The sequence below is a fragment of the Raphanus sativus genome, chromosome 6, assembly GCF_000801105.2.
Source record: "Raphanus sativus cultivar WK10039 chromosome 6, ASM80110v3, whole genome shotgun sequence".
Taxonomy (NCBI): domain Eukaryota; kingdom Viridiplantae; phylum Streptophyta; class Magnoliopsida; order Brassicales; family Brassicaceae; genus Raphanus; species Raphanus sativus.
Window position 1 is genome coordinate 1,981,856 of NC_079516.1, and position 18,037 is coordinate 1,999,892.

At 34.9% G+C, this 18,037-nt stretch overlaps 3 protein-coding genes across 4 annotated transcripts in view; 1 reads left to right on the top strand and 2 right to left on the bottom strand.

Annotated features, from left to right (window-relative positions):
• Positions 1-3,035, top strand: part of LOC108812424 (protein REDUCED WALL ACETYLATION 2) — a 3,952-nt gene extending 917 nt beyond the window's left edge. For both annotated transcript variants that reach the window (XM_018584679.2, XM_018584680.2), the window contains exons 5-18: positions 1-112; positions 200-256; positions 331-403; positions 506-664; positions 821-970; positions 1,036-1,291; positions 1,382-1,497; positions 1,615-1,701; positions 1,805-1,893; positions 1,965-2,027; positions 2,109-2,165; positions 2,291-2,387; positions 2,467-2,625; positions 2,744-3,035. In XM_018584679.2, coding sequence (XP_018440181.1) covers positions 1-112; positions 200-256; positions 331-403; positions 506-664; positions 821-970; positions 1,036-1,291; positions 1,382-1,497; positions 1,615-1,701; positions 1,805-1,893; positions 1,965-2,027; positions 2,109-2,165; positions 2,291-2,387; positions 2,467-2,625; positions 2,744-2,749 — 1,481 coding nt within the window. In that variant the 3' untranslated portion in view covers positions 2,750-3,035. The remainder of the gene's footprint in view (positions 113-199; positions 257-330; positions 404-505; positions 665-820; positions 971-1,035; positions 1,292-1,381; positions 1,498-1,614; positions 1,702-1,804; positions 1,894-1,964; positions 2,028-2,108; positions 2,166-2,290; positions 2,388-2,466; positions 2,626-2,743) is intronic.
• Positions 3,036-3,336: 301 nt separating this feature from the next.
• On the bottom strand, positions 3,337-6,330 carry LOC130496831 (galactolipid galactosyltransferase SFR2, chloroplastic-like). Its single transcript, XM_056989369.1, has 10 exons — positions 6,136-6,330; positions 5,634-5,928; positions 5,411-5,549; positions 5,168-5,334; positions 4,869-5,090; positions 4,616-4,784; positions 4,316-4,549; positions 4,077-4,226; positions 3,862-3,991; positions 3,337-3,772 (listed from the first exon to the last, which is right to left on the bottom strand). Exons 1-10 carry the CDS (start codon positions 6,296-6,298, stop codon positions 3,555-3,557), a joined length of 1,887 nt encoding a protein of 628 aa, XP_056845349.1. The 5' UTR covers positions 6,299-6,330; the 3' UTR covers positions 3,337-3,554.
• Positions 6,331-8,555: 2,225 nt separating this feature from the next.
• Positions 8,556-12,283, bottom strand: LOC130496838 (uncharacterized). The gene is made up of 5 exons (XM_056989395.1): positions 11,761-12,283; positions 11,084-11,381; positions 9,868-11,034; positions 9,445-9,708; positions 8,556-9,249 (listed from the first exon to the last, which is right to left on the bottom strand). The coding sequence occupies exons 1-5, from the start codon at positions 12,281-12,283 to the stop codon at positions 8,556-8,558; spliced, it is 2,946 nt and encodes a 981-aa protein (XP_056845375.1).
• Positions 12,284-18,037: the final 5,754 nt, after the last annotated feature.

Sequence of the window (18,037 nt, forward strand, 5' to 3'; positions counted from 1 at the left end):
AGTTTGTGAAAGAAGATGATGACAAAGCTCTTTTGATAGAAGATGGTGGTGGTCTCCAGTCATCTGCTCCCAAAGCCAAGCCCTCCTCCTCTGCACATTCTCCTCTCATAAGGTTCTCCTCATTACCTCTCCTTTGAACCAAACAGTAATCATCTCTATCGTTGTTTTCTTAATGTCTACCACCGGGGGTTCTATGCAGGTTTGTCCTCTTGGATGAGTCCTTCTTGGTTGACAACAGGCTGACGTTAAGAGCAATGTGAGTCTGTTTTTCTAAGAGTAAAGTTGAAATGTTCATTCTTTTTATATTATTTTTTTGTTTTTTGTATGCAGAATTGAGTTTGCGGTACTTATGGGATACTTTTACATATGTGACCGCACTGATGTATTTAATTCATCCAAGAAGGTGATGATGATATATTTTTTTTTTTGAAATTTGCTTGCTTAGTAGATTTGGGAATGGTTTATGTAGCTAGAGAGGCTTACATTGTTTATCTTTTTGATGCAGAGTTACAACCGAGATCTCTTTCTGTTCCTTTACTTCCTTCTCATCATTGTTTCGGCGATAACTTCCTTCACGATACATAACGATAAATCAGCATTCAACGGAAAGTCCATCATGTACTTGAATAGGCATCAAACCGAGGAGTGGAAAGGCTGGATGCAGGTTCGTCATTTATCTTTTAAAGCTAATGCCTTGCCCTACAACTGTTGATGCATCAGCTAAGAAGATTATTTTAGTTCTCAAAGAAGCATTTAGTTCCTAATTTTCCTTTTTCATTTGCTGTTACCTCATCGTTGTTTTCTTTTCCTGGTGTTGTAGGTCCTCTTTTTGATGTACCACTACTTTGCTGCTGCAGAGTACTACAATGCAATCCGTGTTTTCATTGCTTGCTATGTATGGATGACTGGGTTTGGGAACTTTTCCTATTATTACATTCGCAAGGACTTTAGCCTTGCAAGGTTTGCACAGGTAACAGCTATGGCTTCTTTTCTTATTTCTAGCTTCTAAATTCTGACATACCCCTGTTTCTACAGATGATGTGGCGGCTAAATTTCCTGGTCATATTCTCCTGCATCGTCCTCAACAACAGTTACATGCTATACTACATATGCCCGATGCACACTCTGTTTACTCTGATGGTCTACGGAGCACTTGGTATTATGAACAAATATAATGAGATGGGTTCAGTCATAGCTGCCAAAATGGTTGCCTGCTTCGCTGTTGTTATCATCGTTTGGGAGATTCCCGGCGTTTTTGAGTGGATTTGGAGTCCGTTTACGTTCCTAATGGGTTAGTGAAAACCTTTATATTTGCTTCCCATGGATAATAAATGTGGTCACAAGACAACTGCTTTAAAAAACTCGAAACCAACAATTGCAGGTTACAATGATCCGGCAAAACCGCAGCTTCCCCTCTTGCATGAGTGGCATTTCCGCTCGGGTCTTGATCGGTACATATGGATAATAGGGATGCTATATGCATACTACCACCCAACTGTAAGTTCCCAATACTCACACTTGAACTTCACATCAAATCTGTTCACAAATGGGGTAGCTTAGGGAGAAAGAGTCACCGTAATCTGTCCTTCATTTCTCTGATTATGTAATTTATAGGTTGAAAGTTGGATGGATAAACTGGAGGAAGCTGAGATGAAATTCAGGATGGCCGTCAAAACAACTGTGGCACTTGTAGCGCTTACGGTATATATAACAAGCCATCATTTCACTTTCTTCCAGGTGGAAGACTCTTTACACACTATTCTTCCTGCTAATCGTATATCTTTGTTATTTATGAAACGTGTAGGTGGGATATTTTTGGTTCGAGTACATATACAAGATGGACAAGCTAACTTACAACAAATACCATCCTTACACCTCTTGGATTCCAATAACGTAAGCTGTTCATACAATGAATCTTCCAAAAGTCAGTCCTAACTTGGTGTCTCGTGTTACTTTTGTTTCAGTGTTTACATCTGTCTCCGGAACATCACACAGTCTTTCCGCGGCTACAGTTTGACCCTTCTCGCGTAAGGCATATATAGTCAATAGATATATTCGTCCTCTTATAGCCAGAAAACAAAAGAAAAAAAATGTGCATGAACTTTCAGGTGGCTTGGGAAGATAACATTGGAGACATATATCTCCCAGTTTCATATATGGCTCAGGTATGTCACGAATCTTCTTGTTAAGGTTCTCAAATGTGGCTTAACTTGGAAGTTAATGGTTGAGAACGCCAACCCAAATTAATCTTGAGCGATTGAGCTATGAACATATTCTAATGAATCCACAGATCTGGAGTACCTGATGGTCAACCCAAATTGCTACTCTCTCTAATCCCGGAATACCCATTGTTGAACTTCATGCTCACAACTTCTATTTACGTCGCTGTAAGCAAACTCTGCTACACCAGACCAGAAGAAATAATTTAAGAAAGAAACTGATTGGCGTTTTGTTGTTGTGTTTCAGGTCTCTTATAGGCTCTTCGAGCTTACCAACACATTGAAAACAGCCTTCATACCAACCAAAGACGACAAGCGCCTTGTCTACAATACCATCTCAGCTCTCATAATCTGCACTTGCCTCTACTTTTTCTCGTTTGTTCTCATCCAAATCCCCCAAAAAATGGTTAGTAAACAAAACTCACGTCTCTGTTTTTATATGAAATGAAGCTGTTCATGATATGCTTGAGTAGAAAGTTCGAATGATATCTAAGCTTTATAATTATTATCATGGGAAACAACAGGTATGAAGCACGTCTGAACCGGCCCAGCGTGGGCATTAGTTTGGGTGGAATTAATATCAATTTCTAGAGGAGTTGATGAACAACGCAATATGGTAGTTATACGAAGAAGATAGAAGAAATCAGAGAGGTAGAGATGCATACAGTGTTTGGTATATTGTCATCTGTTTGTATCTATGTTATTAAAGTATTTTTTGGTATTGTTTGAAAACTTGTATAACAGATTAAATAAAATCTGTTTGGAAAAATCTGTTTGAAAACATGAATATTAGATTAAAATTTTTTTTTTTACATATTTAACAATTGAATTCTTTTTTTATTTACATATAATTCTGTTTGGAAACTTGAATACTAGACGAGATTTAAATATTTTATCTCTTCATGGTAAAATATCATTTCACTAGCTCAAAGTTTTGATTTTGGATCAGCACCACGTCTAGTCCAGATGAAAATTTGAGCTACAATGAGATTGTGGAATCAGCCGTGAAGGTTAGTAAAGGCTCCTTCTCAAATCTCAACAAGTTATATGAACAACACAACGGAGGAAAACGATGGTGATGGTGTTGAATTAGAAGATTTGATGAATGAATACCATTTCTTTAATCTATTATGTGGTAAGAGTATTATGTAGTAAGAGTATTATATGTAGTGGAGATATATTCATGTTAATACACAGAGAAAAAAGGAACCTAAACACTAGGCTTATTTCCATTGAACAGACGTTAATTCTATCCTCTTAGTCACCATCCTGTAACTAGTAGCTATCTCCTTCTCGTTCTTAAGCAAAGATTCCTTCGGTTTCTAATCTCTTCATCTAGTAATAAGGTGAGGCATAAGCCGGGTGCAGAGCGCTTCCAGTATCATCTGTGGGCTTGACCTTAACTTTTCTTATGCTCTTGTTCATGATAAGCGGCCATATGAGAAGGACTCGAGCCACGCGACTCAGCGGGTCTTGAAGACCATCCACTTGGTAGTGACCAAACCGCCAGTCGCGGTCAACATAAGGTCTCCACTGAGGCTTGTCTAGACCATCTTTTAAACAAAGAAAGTAAAAGATCATCAAGTACAAACTAACCAAGGTAAAAAAAAACTTGAAGGTGTGGTGAAGTTGTAAACCAAACCTGCATACATTAGACCATTGTTATCAACTGCCCGGTAGAATGGCCGTAGCTTTCCTGATTTAGCAGCTCTTTGGAGTTCGTTCCATGCAAGTGACCGATCTTTACGTGTGATTTTCCCGCTTTTAGCTATCTAGAGGGTAGTAACACAAAAGCCATGTGAGTAGAAAAGCAATGCCATGATCTCTCTCAAAGTGTAGTTTTATATATGATAAAACCTTTGAAAAGAGATGGTACGATGGCCTAAGTGTTCGTGCAAGATTATGGGATCGGTCAACCGCAACAAGTCCAAATTTAGGACCATATCCATCAGCCCATTCCCAGTTGTCTGAAATAGTCCAGAATATGTAACCAAGCACCGGTACACCCTGTCGTAAGAGCCACCTAAACACTGTGAGAGTCATATGGTAACACCCAGTGTTGTATGATTCAGAGAGTTGCAAGGACAAAAGAAAACCTTTAGCATTGCAGCATAAAGGGCAAGGAGATGCTCGATCAGGTAAGGCCGCCGAATCACATCAGTCTCATCAGACACACCATTCTCCGTAACTATGAAAGGGATTTTCAGGTGTTTGTATCTATCATGGAGCATCAACAACACGCGGTAGAGACCATCAGGGTATATCCCTCTTCCGGATTCACTGTATTCATCAGTCTCCACAAGCTTTATTCCGACACCACACACTGATTCCTAATCAGAGAAAACTATATAAGTGAAGGCCTGATAGCATACGTGTTCGCTCTTAACTCCCTTTACCTGTCCGTAGTAGTTGATGCCTATGAAATCCAACTTGTGAGAAATGCTATCAATATATGGATATACAGTGAGGGAGTTACTAATAGTCACAGCCCCTGTATCAAAGAGACCATATGGTCGTATAAAGGAGACGTGGTGCGCAATCCCCACCAAAGGTTTTTTCAAGCAACTGCCATATAAAGAGATTAGAGACCATTAATATAATTTTAAGATAATTTAAAAAAAAAAAAAAAAAAGGTGGGAAAAAACTAGCATTTTCGAGTGGATGTAGTCATAGGCCTTTGAGTGAGCAACAGCCATATAATGTAACACTCTATGGAACACACCCATGGGTAGAGTAGATGTAGCCATCTCCATAAAATCAGGGTTGTTTCCGGGCCAAGAACCGCACATGTAGGTAAGCAAGGTGAAGACATGCGGTTCGTTAAACGTTACCCAAGAGTCTACCAACTCGAACATGAAGTCCACAACAAGCCTGGGCATGTTATAAAAAAAGATGAATCAAGACTTTTGCATTAAAAAAAGGTCATTTTGAAGGAGAGAAAGTCGCACCTTGTGAAGTCCATAAAGTAGTCGACCGTCTTCTCTATTTTCCAGCCACCGTAATCAGCAGCCCATGGTGGTAATGAATGGTGAAAGAGCGTCAGCATCACCTTCATCCCGTTTGAACGGACTCTGTTGAGTATCCATTTATAGTGTTCCAGGGCCTCATAGTCAACCTACAAAGCAAGCACGATATATAAGGGGACTCTTTCTCTACTAGAAGCATGTTCAGAGAAAAGTTTATTGACTCACTGCTTCCTTAATCCCTTCGGTGGGCTCTTTTGGCATGATCCTAGACCAATCGATTCCCATCCTGAAGACAGTAACGCCAGTTTCTTTAGCTAGCTTCACTTCTTTGTCAGGATCTGACCAAAACTTAAGTCTGTCCTCCCTGAAAACAAATTGAGGAAAAAACCTCAGTTTGAGCTCATAACTCATAAGACACAGCTAATTGATAGTAACAACGAAGGCTCACGGGTGAGGAGCGTTGCGCCAAGCAGCTACATTGTTAGTGGGTGGCTTATCATCATCAGCAGAAGCAGAAGCAGAAGCTTTAACTTCTTTTATATGTTTGTTGTTGGCCAACCCTTTTGTTATAGCTCCCACAGCGAGCTTAATCTTTTTTCTAGTAGCAGCCTCTGAACCCGGCACTGTGTCTGATGCTGAAGAAGGTGTTTCTTTTGCAAACTGGAGCCAAGCATCGTCGAGTTCGTCCTCTGCGTGAGCAGGTGCAGTTGCTAATCCAAAGAAGAACTTTCCCTCCTTGTGTTCTGAAACATACAGAGATTATTACACCACCAAGACAATGTTAAACCTTTCGGATTCAATTTACACAATCTATTTGTAGAAGATTTTGAATTTGAAATAATACTATTTTTTTTTTCAAAAAGACAAGAAAAATTCAGACATTGTCATTTGGTCTGAAATCAGACAAGCTTCACACTTTGTGTAATAAAACAAACGAAACGCAGTCGTACCGTGTGAATTGAAATCGGCGAGAATTTCTTTGGATTCGTCGATTGGGGAGCGAATCTTCCCGAGGTTCCGGCGACGGAAACGAGTGTAGGAGAATGCGTTGGCTCCGACGGTGATCGTGGCGAAGAGACCGACGACCTTCACGAGCAATGCGACTATGTTCATTATCGCCGATGATGACGATGATATAACCGGCAATTTCTAGTTGCTCACCGGCGCGCGCAACGGGTTTATGTAAGAGAAGCCCATTAAGGGCCCATCGAACCAGATTAACGTGTAGTAGGTGGGTGGGCTTAGCTCCAAAGTCCGTGTACGTCTTTATGTACCTTAATACGGCCCCGTATCGTACAGTAATCATCAAAAGAAAAACATAAACTTGAATGTTTTTTTTTTGGGTACAAAGAACTGATTTTTGGGTAAACTTTTTATAGTGATTAGACCCCACCGCAATCGGTGCCCAAAATCCAGAAAAATCTCTAAAAAATTTTTTGGAGAGTCATAGTACCACCGCTTCGACAGAGAATCGAACTCGTGACCTCTGCCAGTCGTCTGTAAGAAGGGGGACCACTAGGATACAAGCCCTTCTCTAAACTTGATATTAGTAAAGGAGCTTTGAAACCTTTGTTGTTTTCGTTTCTCTAAACAATAGAGATCTAAACAATAGAGATTTCATTGTGGTTAATCCACTAATTTAAGCAGTATATTAAGTTTTATTAAAAAATTGTTAAGAAATTAAAAAGATGACCATATACCATGAAAGATAATTTATGATACAATAATAAAATTTAGAATGTCGTAAGAAATTTGTTAAAAATTAAAGAGTATTAACTCAGTATATAGGGAATTTATCTAAAATTCAATATTTTCGTAGTGTAACCTACAAAATTTGAGACAAATTCAAAAATATTGTCATTTTTTAAATAAATATATGCATTGTACGCTAACGTAAGATAATGTTCAAAGAGGTTTGGAACCTTTATTGTTTTCGTTTATCCAAAATAATATAGATTTCATAGTGCTTAGTCCACTAATTTAATCAACATATAAGGTTTTATTAAAAAAAATTGTTAAAAAATAGAATGATGTCCATGTACCATGGAAGAAAGTTTATAACAAATTAATACAAATTTATAATGCATTTAGAAAATTTTAAACAATTTTAATGATATTAAACTTCAATATATAGAGAAATTTTTTAAAAATTATATTTTCGTAGGGATTAACCCACATAAATATGATAATATTGTTTAAATGCATATTTACATAGTGTATTGACATAGAATGATGGTCAATGAGGTTTGGAACCTTTGTTGTCTCCGTTTCTTTCAATAATAAAAATTTAAAAATTATAATGCATTGAGAAAATTTTAAACAACGTTAATGAGATACAACTTCAGTATATAGAGAAATTAACAAAAACTTTATATTTTCGTAGGGGTTAACCCACAAATTATGAAAAAATCAATAAATATGATAATATTGTTTAAATGCATATTTTCATAGTGTATTGACATAGAATAATGGTCAAAGAGGTTTGTAACCTTTGTTGTCTCCGTTTCTCTCAAGAATAATTTTTTTTTTTGAATGAATGTTAAATTTTATTCATCAAAAAAGCCTTCTTACAACTAGTGCAACCTTTTTAACTTTTGCAACAAACAAATAAAAACAACATTGAAATAAAATCCTTTGCAAAAACTACTACTCCAAAGCCTCCTATCCCCCTCAAATTTGACCATGAGGCACAAGTCAAATTTGGCAATGCTATGAGAATCTCCTCATTAAAACCCACATTAGAGAAAATCCTATTGGGACAAAACTCTAATGGAGAAAAAGAGTAAGAAACTCAATAGCTAGGGGATCACCATCCTCACAACCTCCAAACCCTGATCAACGTCACCCGCAAAAGCCCAAAACCACAAGCAGAAAACTATCTTGTTCTTGTTTGAAACCAAAAAGTAAGAACATCCTCCATACCTTTTTTCCCCCTTGATTTGATCAGACTAAGCTTGTTTCTAATACTCTTTTCAGTCAGCTTCACAAGAACTTCTATTAGCATCATCTTGTCTCCATGTTTTACTTTATTCCTTTCCCTCCAAATAGAATACACAGCCAGCTGAAAAGCATATCTCACGCAAAACAAACTCTTTTTATCCATAGCTCCATCTCTCGAAATGGTATGCACTATCCTTTGCCAATCATTAGTATAAAACCTCCCAAGAATGCCTTTGACCAGATGATCCCAAAGTTGAACCGAGTAAGAGCATTTGAAAAACAAATGATCTCTAGTCTCTGAATTATTTTTGCAGAGAATACATACTGAGTCAACCCCTTGACACCATTTGGATATTCTATCCATAGTGGAAAGTCTGTTTTGCATAGCCAACCAGGTAATAAAAGCAAATCTCGGAGTGGCCATAGAGAATCAAACCCCCTTAGTCCAACTTTGCTTCACCCTGTCTGTCCTTATTTCTTCCCAAGTCTCTCTCGTTGAAAATTTATCTTTGTAGCCCATTCTCCCTCTCCAAAGGCTGATATCTTCGCCTCTATTACAGATCGCTTCTTTAATAGAGTCCAAATTAGTCTCTAACTCTTTTAAGATCTCAATACGATGTTTCCTTCTTCTTCTACGACTTAAAGCAGCTTCATAAAGCGTTGCTTCACGTCTAATACCCATTTTTATTATTCCTCTGTCACCCAGAATCTCAAAGATCTCACCTCTAGCTGACCAGTTATCGAACCAAAACGATATATGCCTTCCATTGCCCACCTCCATCTTATAGAACTTCTTCGCAATATCTCTCAACTTAAGCATCTTCTTCCACATCCAAGAACCCATATGAGTACTACTTTTAATTTCCCAGAAGCTTCTATGCTTCAAAAGAGTACCAGTAACCCATTTACCCCACAGAGACTCCCCAGTAAGCATTCTCCACACTAGCTTAAGACCATAAACAAGATTCACCTCCTCTAACGCTCTAATACCCAACCCGCCTTCATCTTTAAGACTACAGATTACTTCCCAGGATACCTTAGCTCCCGACGATTTAAGTTCTGGACCTGTCCAAAGAAAAGAAGCACATAGCTGCTCAATCTCCTTGATACATTTACTTGGAAGCCTGAAGACAGAAGCCCAATAACTGACAATACTCAGCAACACAGAATTTATTAGTTGAAGACTACCAGCATAAGAGAGGTAACGGCTTGTCCAAGAACAGATTCTGCTTCTAACCCGCTCCACCAGAGGCATATAGTCTTATCTCCTCATAGACTTTGTCATGAGAGGCAAACCCAAATATCGAACAGGAAGAGACCCCTCAGCAAAAGGAAAGTTCTCCAAGATTCTACTCTTCTCCTCAGCTTCAACTCCTGCCATGTAGACTGTCGACTTCTCAATGCTTATATTAAGACCTGACCACTTTGCAAAGCCTTCAAACACTGATAAAACACCTTCAATAGATGCCTTTGTTCCTTCAACAAAAACCATTAGATCATCTGCAAAGCAAAGATGAGTAATGGAGAGATCTTTACAACGCGGATGCAGCTTGAATAACCTATCTTTCGCAGCTTTATTAATCCTGTGAGATAGGATATTCATACACATGACAAATAAGTATGGAGAGAGTGAAAAACCTTGTCTCAAACCTCTCTTACTCTGAAAGTATCCAGCAAGCTCACCATTCACTTGAGCGGAGAAAGATGTCGTAGTTATACATAATTTCACCCACTGAATGAACCTGAGAGGCACTCCAATAGCTTCAAGACTACGAAGAACAAAGTCCCACTGGACAGAGTCGAATGCTTTTGATATATCTATTTTCATCACACATCTAGGCGAGACTGCTTCCTTGTGATAATCTTTCACCAATTCTGAAGCTAACAACACGTTTTCCATCAAGAGTATGCCCTTAATAAACGCAGATTGATTTTCAAGAACTAACCTTGGCAGAATAACTTTAAGCCTATTTGCAATCACCTTCGACACCACCTTATACAGCACGTTACAACACGCTATAGGCCTAAAGTCTCTCATCACCAAAGAATCAGTCTTCTTAGGAACTAGAGCTAATATGGTAGAGTTTACACCTTTGGGGAGGAAGCCATACCTGAAAACTGATTGCACCGCAATAACAAAATCTTGAGCAATGATTGACCAAGTAGTCTTGAAGAATTCACAAGGAAACCCATATGGACCTGGTGACTTATTAGCCGGCATAGCAAATAAAACTCTTCTAATCTCCTCTTCAGAAACCTCAGAATCCAAACTCCTACAATCCTCCTCAGTACAGCGAAACTCAAGAAGATCCTCTAGTTCCTCCACCGAAGCACCACAGTAATCCTCAGGAATCTGATTTAGAAAATCCGAAAAAAATCTAACAGCTTCCTCTTTTATATCCTCTTGCTTTGTAACAATAGTACCATTTGAGCATCTTATCTCTCTGATAGTGTTTTGGGCATGGCGTGTTTTTATAGCATTGTGAAACGTCTTGTTGTTTTGATATCCCACCTCAAGCCAGTGTAGCTTAGCCTTTTGCTTAAGAAAGTCTTCCTCTAGACTGGCTACATGAAGCCATCTCTCATAAGCTACTGCCTCTTCTTGAATAGATTGAGTAGTCGGGATAGACAGAGTCATCTTTTGCTTCTCACAAAGATTATCATGAGCCTCCTTAGCTTTCTTTGTTAGATTTCCCAGCTTTTCACGACCAAGCATCCGAATTATAGGTTTCAGAAACTTTAGTTTCTCAGAGAAAAGAAACATAGCTGCTGTTGAGTGAAACAATCTTGGAGTAGAATCCCAGTACTCCTTGACAGTCGGAAGAAAAGATTCAATTTTCCCAATCGCATTGACGTATTTGAACGGCCTTCGAATCGCCTCTGTTGGAGCAACAAGCTGAATCTTACACCTTAAGTGATCAGAGCAACCACCAGCCTCAAGAGTAAGCTTCGGGAAACTGTTGCAAGGCTCTATCATTTACAAGAACTCGATCCAGCTTCTTGCATATGACACCATCCTCTCTCTTGTTACACCAAGTGAACCTAGGCCCTTGCCAACCCATGTCCACTAAACTACAGTGTTGAGCCATTTCTTGAAAGTCCCTCATCCCACCTGGAACTCTTCCATACTCTGCAAACACTGAACTATCATCACCCTCCAGGATCTCATTAAAATCTCCAACAATTATCCAAGCCTTACTTCTAAACAAAGCAGAATCCTGATGATTACAAACATCTTCCCACAGTAGCTTCCTACCTTCCATCGAATTATGAGCATAAACACTAGTGTAAAAAAACTCTTCCTGACCCTGTAACGCCACTGAACAAGTAATACTTTGGTCAGTTTTGTATACTGGAGTAACTCGAACATCATCCTTCCAAATCAACCAAACCCTTCCACATTGACTATACTCATAATTTGTTATTGAACTCCACCCTTTGAACACCTTCTTGATAATACCCTCTGCCTTACTTTCCTTTACCCTTGTTTCCAATATACTTCCAAAACTCATATTATTACTTCTGATCCAATCTTCTACCACGGAATGTTTTAAAATCTTGTTGAATCCCCGAACATTCCAGAAGAAACTCGCCATATGATTAATGTTTGCGTCGAACCGGCCTTGAACTCTTACCTGGATTTTCATCCTGAGTTTTAGGCTTTCGACCCCTTCTTTTCCCCACTTTAGTTTCCTCCTGAACCTGCTGCTCAATCATACTATCTTCTTGATCATCTTGAATCTCCATTATCTCAGTTTCTATCTCCGGATCAAAATTTTCCTCCAATAGCACTTCACCTTCCTCCATTTCAACAATACTTAAAACAGAGAATTTAGATACAGATACCTCCACATCAACTTCCTTCAACTTATTGAATAAAGATCTCCCCATTTTAGCTGGCGAGACCGTGTTCCACACTTCTTTATCACTTTTATCAGTCTTGGAATCTTCCTCTGGTTTCGTATTAGATTTCTCTTCATTACTGCGACCACCTGATTTATAGATAGCACTCCTCCTCTCCTGAATGCTTCTCTCTTTACCTACTTCAGCTTCCAATACTATCTCCAGCTCCGGTGGACCCAACTTCTCTACTTCAATATTCTCCTTCGCAGGAGTTAATGATCGATCTGTTCTGCTTTTTTTATCCTTCCTTTTCATACCACAAACAAAGAATAAAATTTTCATAGTGGTAAGTCCAATGATTTAGGTAGCATATGAAGTTTTACTAACTTAATTGTTAAAAAATTAGAATGATGCTTTGTACCATGAAATGGAGTTTATCATACATTATAAAAATCTATAAAGTGATTAGAAGAATTTAAACAACACTAATGAGTATAAGCTTAAAATATAGGGCATTTAACCTAAAACTCAATATTTTCGTAGGGGTTAATCGACATGCTTAGAGAAAAATTGAAAAATACGACAATATTGTTTTAATGAATATTTGAATCATAAGCTAACATAGGGTAATGGTTACAAACCACATTCTAAAATAAGGAGTTTCCGGTAAATCCTCTATATACTGAATTTTATACTCTTCAATTTTATTTAAAAAATTCAAACCACATTCTAAATTTGAATTAATGTATTCTAAACTATTTTTCATTGTATGTAGGAATCATTATAATTTTTAATATTTAGTTTAGTAAAATTTCATTTACTCACTAGATTATTGGAATTGGCATTAAACTTTTTTCATTATCTAGAGAAACAGAAACAACATAGGTTCTAAACTCTTTCACCATCATCTTACGTTAGTGCTCGATGAAACTATTCACTAAAACCAGATTTTCATATTTTTGAAAAAAATATAAAATCCGTGGGTTAACCCCCTTCTAAAATAAGGAGTTTCTGGTAAATTCTCTAAATACTGAAGTTTATACTCTTCACTTTTGTTTAAAATTTTCAAAAGACATTATAAATTTGAATTAATGTATTCTAAACTATATTTCATGGTATATAGGAATCATTCTAATTTTTTAATATTTAGTTTACTAAAATTTCATATACGGTCTATATTAGTGGAATTAGCATTATAAATTTTTCATTATCTAGAGAAACAGAGACAACAGAGATTCTAAACTCTTTCACCATCATCTTACGTTAGTGCTCGATGAAACAATACACTAAAACCATATTTTCATATTTTTGAAATTTTTCCAAAATTCGTGGGTTACCCCTTCTAAAATAAGGAGTTTTCGGTAATTCTTCTAAATACTAAAGTTTATACTCTTCACTTTTGTTTAAAATTTTCAAACCACATTATACATTTGAATTAATGTATTCTAAACTATTTTTCATGGTATATAGGGATCATTCTAATTTTTAATATGTAATTTAGTAAAATTTCATATACTCATTAGATTATTGGAATTGTCATTATAAAATTTTCATTATCTAGGGAAACGGAAACAACAGAGATTCTAAACTCTTTCACCATCATCTTACGTTAGTGCTCTATGAAACTATACACTAAAACCAGACTTTCATATTTTTGAAAATTTTCCAAGATCCTTGGATTAATCCCTTCTAAAATAAGGAGTTTTCGGTAAATCCTCTAAATACTAAAGTTTATACTCTTCACTTTTGTTTAAAATTTTCAAACTACATTATACATTTGAATTAATGTATTCTAAACTATATTTCATGGTATATAGGAATCATTCTAATTTTTTAATATTTAGTTTACTAAAATTTCATATACTGTCTAGATTAGTGGAATTAGCATTATAAAATGTTCATTATCTAGAGAAACAGAGACAACAGAGGTTCTAAACTCTTTGACCATCATCTTATGTCAGTTCTCTAAGAAACTATACACTAAAAACAGATTATCATATTTTTGAAATTTTTCCAAATCCGTGGGTTAACCTCTTCTAAAATAAGGAGTTCTCGGTAAATCCTCTATATACTGAAGTTTATACTCTTCACTTTTATTTGAAAATTTCAAACCACATTCTACATTTGAATTAATTTATTTATTTATTCTAAACTATCTTTCATAGTATATAGGAATCATTATAACTTTTTAATATTTAGTTTAGTGAAATTTCATTTACTGCCTAGATCAATGGAATTAGCATTATAAAATCTTCATTATCTAGAGAAACGGAGACAACAGAGGTTCTAAACTCTTTCACCATCATCTTACATTACTGCTTGATGAAACTATACACTAAAACCAGATTTTCATATTTTTGAAAATTTTCCAATATCCGTGGGCTAACCCCTTCTAAAAATAAGGAGTTTTCGGTAAATTCTTTAAATAGTGAAGTTTATACTCTTCTTTTTTAAAAAAATTCAAACCACATTCTACATTTGAGTTAATGTATTCTAAACTATATTTCATGGTATATAGGAATCATTCTAATTTTTAAATTTTAGTTTACTAAAATTTCATATACTGTCTAGATTAGTGAAATTAGCATTATAAATTTTTCATTATCTAGAGAAACAGAGACAACAGAGGTTCTAAACTCTTTGACCATCATCTTATGTCAGTTCTCTAAGAAACTATACACTAAAAACAGATTTTCATATTTTTGAAAATTTTCCAAAATCTGTGGGTTAACCTCTTCTAAAATAAAGAGTTTTCGGTAAATCTTCTATATACTGAAGTTTATACTCTTCACTTTTATTTAAAAATTTCAAACCACATTCTACATTTAAATTAATGTATTCTAAACTATTTTTTATAGTATATAGGAATCATTCTAATTTTTTAATATTTAGCTAAATAAAATTTCATATATTGTCTAGATTAGTGGAATTAGCATTATAAATTTTTCATTATTTAGAGAAACGGAGACAACAGAGGTTTCAAACTTTTGACCATCATCTTACGTTAGTGCTCGATGAAACTATATACTAAAACCAGATTTTCATATTTTTGATTTTTTTCCAAAATCCGTGGAACTTTTGTAAAAATCAATAAATATGATAATTTTGTTTAAATGCATAGTTGCATCTTGTATTTGCATAGAATGATGGTCAAATAGGCTTGGAACTTTTGTTGTCTCTGTTTCTCTCAAAAATAAAAATTTCATAGTGGTAAGTCCAATGATTTAGGCAGCATATGAAGTTTTACAAACTTAATTGTTAAAAGATTAGAACGATGCCTCTGTACCATGAAAGAGAGTTTATCATACATTTATAAAAATGTATAAAGTGATTAGAAAATTTTAAACAACACTAATGTGTATAAGCTTAAAAATATAGAGCATTTGACTTAAAACTCAATATTTTCGTAAGGGTTAACCCACATATTTTGAGAAAAATTCAAAATATGACAATATTTTTTAATGCATATTTGAATCATAAAATAACATAGGATAATAGTCAAAGAGGTTTGGAATCTTTGTTGTTTTCATTTCTCTAAAAGATAGAGATTTCATAGTGGGTAGTTCACAAATTTAAGCAGTATATTAAGTTTTATTAAAAAATTGTTAAGAAATTAAAACTATGAACATGTACAATGAAAGATAATTTATGATACAATATTAAAAATTTAGAATGTAGTTAGAATTTTTTAAAAAATTAAAGAGTATTAACTCAGTATATAGGGAATTTACCTAAAAACTCAATATTTTGTAGTATAACCTACAATATTTGAGAAAAAAATCAAAAATATGGCAATATTGTGTTAATAAATATTTGCATTGTACATTGGCATAGGATAATGTTCAAAGAGGTTTGGAACATTTATTATTTCTATTTATCCAAAAGATTAGTGATTTCATAGTGTTTAATTTACTAATTTAATCAACATATAAAGTTTTATTAAAACAATTGTTGAAAAAATTAGAACGCTGTTCATGTACCATGAAAAAAAAATTATAATAGATTAATACAAATTTATAATGCATTTAGAACAAATTTAACAATTTAATGAGTATAAAATTTATATAGAAAAATTAAATAATATATATATATATATATATTTGTAGGGGTTAAACCATAAATTTTGAAAAAAATCAATAAATATGATAATTTTGTTTAAATGCATAATTGCATCCTATATTGACATATAACGATGGTCAAAAAAGTTAGTGTTGTCTCCGACGACCTTTACGAGCAATGCGACTATGTTTATTATCGCCGATGATGACGATGATAACCGGCAATTTCTAGTTGCTCACCGGCGCACGCAACGGGTTTATGTAAGAGAAGCCCATTAAGGGCCCATCGAACCTGATTAACGTGAAGTAGGGGTGGGCTTAGCTCCAAAGTCCGTGTACGTCTTTATGTACCTTAATACGGCGCCGTATTTATATAGTAATCATCAAACATAGCAATGTTAACTGGTTTATTTTTTTTATTTTTATTTTAAAGCATAAACTCGATTTGACCCCCCAAAAAAACATAAACTTAAATGTTTGTAAAGAACAAGACTGCCAACTTAGTAAATTATCCACTAGAATGGCAATATGAATGCATTTAAACTATCAAATAGTACTAGGTGGGAGTTTATATATAGTGACTTATTTTTTTGTATTACTTGGTGAAGAAAAGAAAATGGGAAAGTTAATATTTCACAATTATACGAATTATTTTAATTATCTTAGTGTTCATATTAGCTGCCTAACCACGAGAAATGAAGCATGTGGGTTAAGTACTTAACGTTTGTGTTTGAATAACCTAGAATGAGATAGGACCGTCCCTAAATAACGGGCATCAAATTATCTAGTTAATTAATTTATATTCAATCTCTTATGTTATTGCTTAAGAATATTGATATGGAACAAAAAGTATTGATCTTAATTATGGATATGATTATAAAGGATGTCTTTCTAAATATGAAGGTCACATGAATTTTACATAACCATATATACAAGTAAATACAAATGAGTTACAAAAAAAAGTAAATACAAATGTATAGTTGTGTACAACCAAATATGCCCTATTACCATGGAAAGATATCTGTAAAATTACAATAATGTTCGTAGTAAAAGCTCACAACCCCTGAAATACGATAAGCTATATCAGAATGATGAAATCGTTTTAGATTGATTAATGTTTCTAACTTACAATCTAAAAAGTGATAGAAAGATAAGCACAAAGACAGACAAACAAACAAGTGGTTGATAAGGTATGGCAAATTCCAAGGCGGGTATCAATCAACTTACGACGGGACAGACAAAAGATAAACATCCTTTTATGTCTAAAGGTACCACGGAACCCATAAATACAAAAATTTCCTAGAATGGCAATAATATGAAATATCAATAGAAGGATATAATTCATGTATCATGTTAATATCATGATTTGGTTAGTCGTCAATGTGCTTAATATTGGTTTGCGTCTCGATCCATTGTTTTATATTCTCTAATAAGTGATAATTCAATTGATTTTTTAAACTGTCATGTGTTAGTATGGGGTTTTGGCTGTAGACTTTTGTGACTAAAAATGGTTTATGCCCATAAAAGGAAACAATAATGAACGGAAGAAAATATAAGCAAGTACATGTTAATCTGTTTGTCACAATCACGCATCTATAAGACTGAGATTGTATGGTTTACATTTTACAACTAAAACTTACTGAATTTGAATTTGAAAGTACAGTAAAACCTCTATAAATTAATAATTTTGGTGTCAAAACTATAATTTTTATTAATTTATAGAGATTATTAATTTATTAGTATATTAATTGAATTAAAAATTCAATTTAAAACTATAAAATTATATTAATTTATAGAAATTTAATTTATCGAGTATTAATTTAAAGAAGTTATACCGTATGTTTAAGTGCCTGTGTGTTTGTAGTTATCAACCAGGCATACACTCCTTATGCATGTTATAGCAGCCGTCTGGAAAATATCAATGACAGGATGACTGATCAAATATGTAAGTCATGGGTTAAAACTCTTAAGCCACCTAACAAGAGTCTAAATAGGTTCAAATTTAAGCAAA

Bases quoted from the DNA above. Each gene is read 5' to 3' on its own strand.
- LOC130496831 (XM_056989369.1), bottom strand. From the start codon at position 6,298: ATGAACATAGTCGCATTGCTCGTGAAGGTCGTCGGTCTCTTCGCCACG. The intron at 5,091-5,167 runs GTGCGACTTTCT...TAACATGCCCAG, and splicing joins TACTTTATGGACTTCACAAG to GCTTGTTGTGGACTTCATGT. The intron at 4,550-4,615 runs GTAAAGGGAGTT...TTCTCTGATTAG, and splicing joins GCATCAACTACTACGGACAG to GAATCAGTGTGTGGTGTCGG.
- LOC130496838 (XM_056989395.1), bottom strand. From the start codon at position 12,283: ATGAAAAGGAAGGATAAAAAAAGCAGAACAGATCGATCATTAACTCCT. The intron at 9,709-9,867 runs GTTCATTCAGTG...CCTATCTCACAG, and splicing joins GCTATTGGAGTGCCTCTCAG to GATTAATAAAGCTGCGAAAG. The intron at 9,250-9,444 runs GTCTCTTCCTGT...TTCTGTCTTCAG, and splicing joins AACTTTCCTTTTGCTGAGGG to GCTTCCAAGTAAATGTATCA.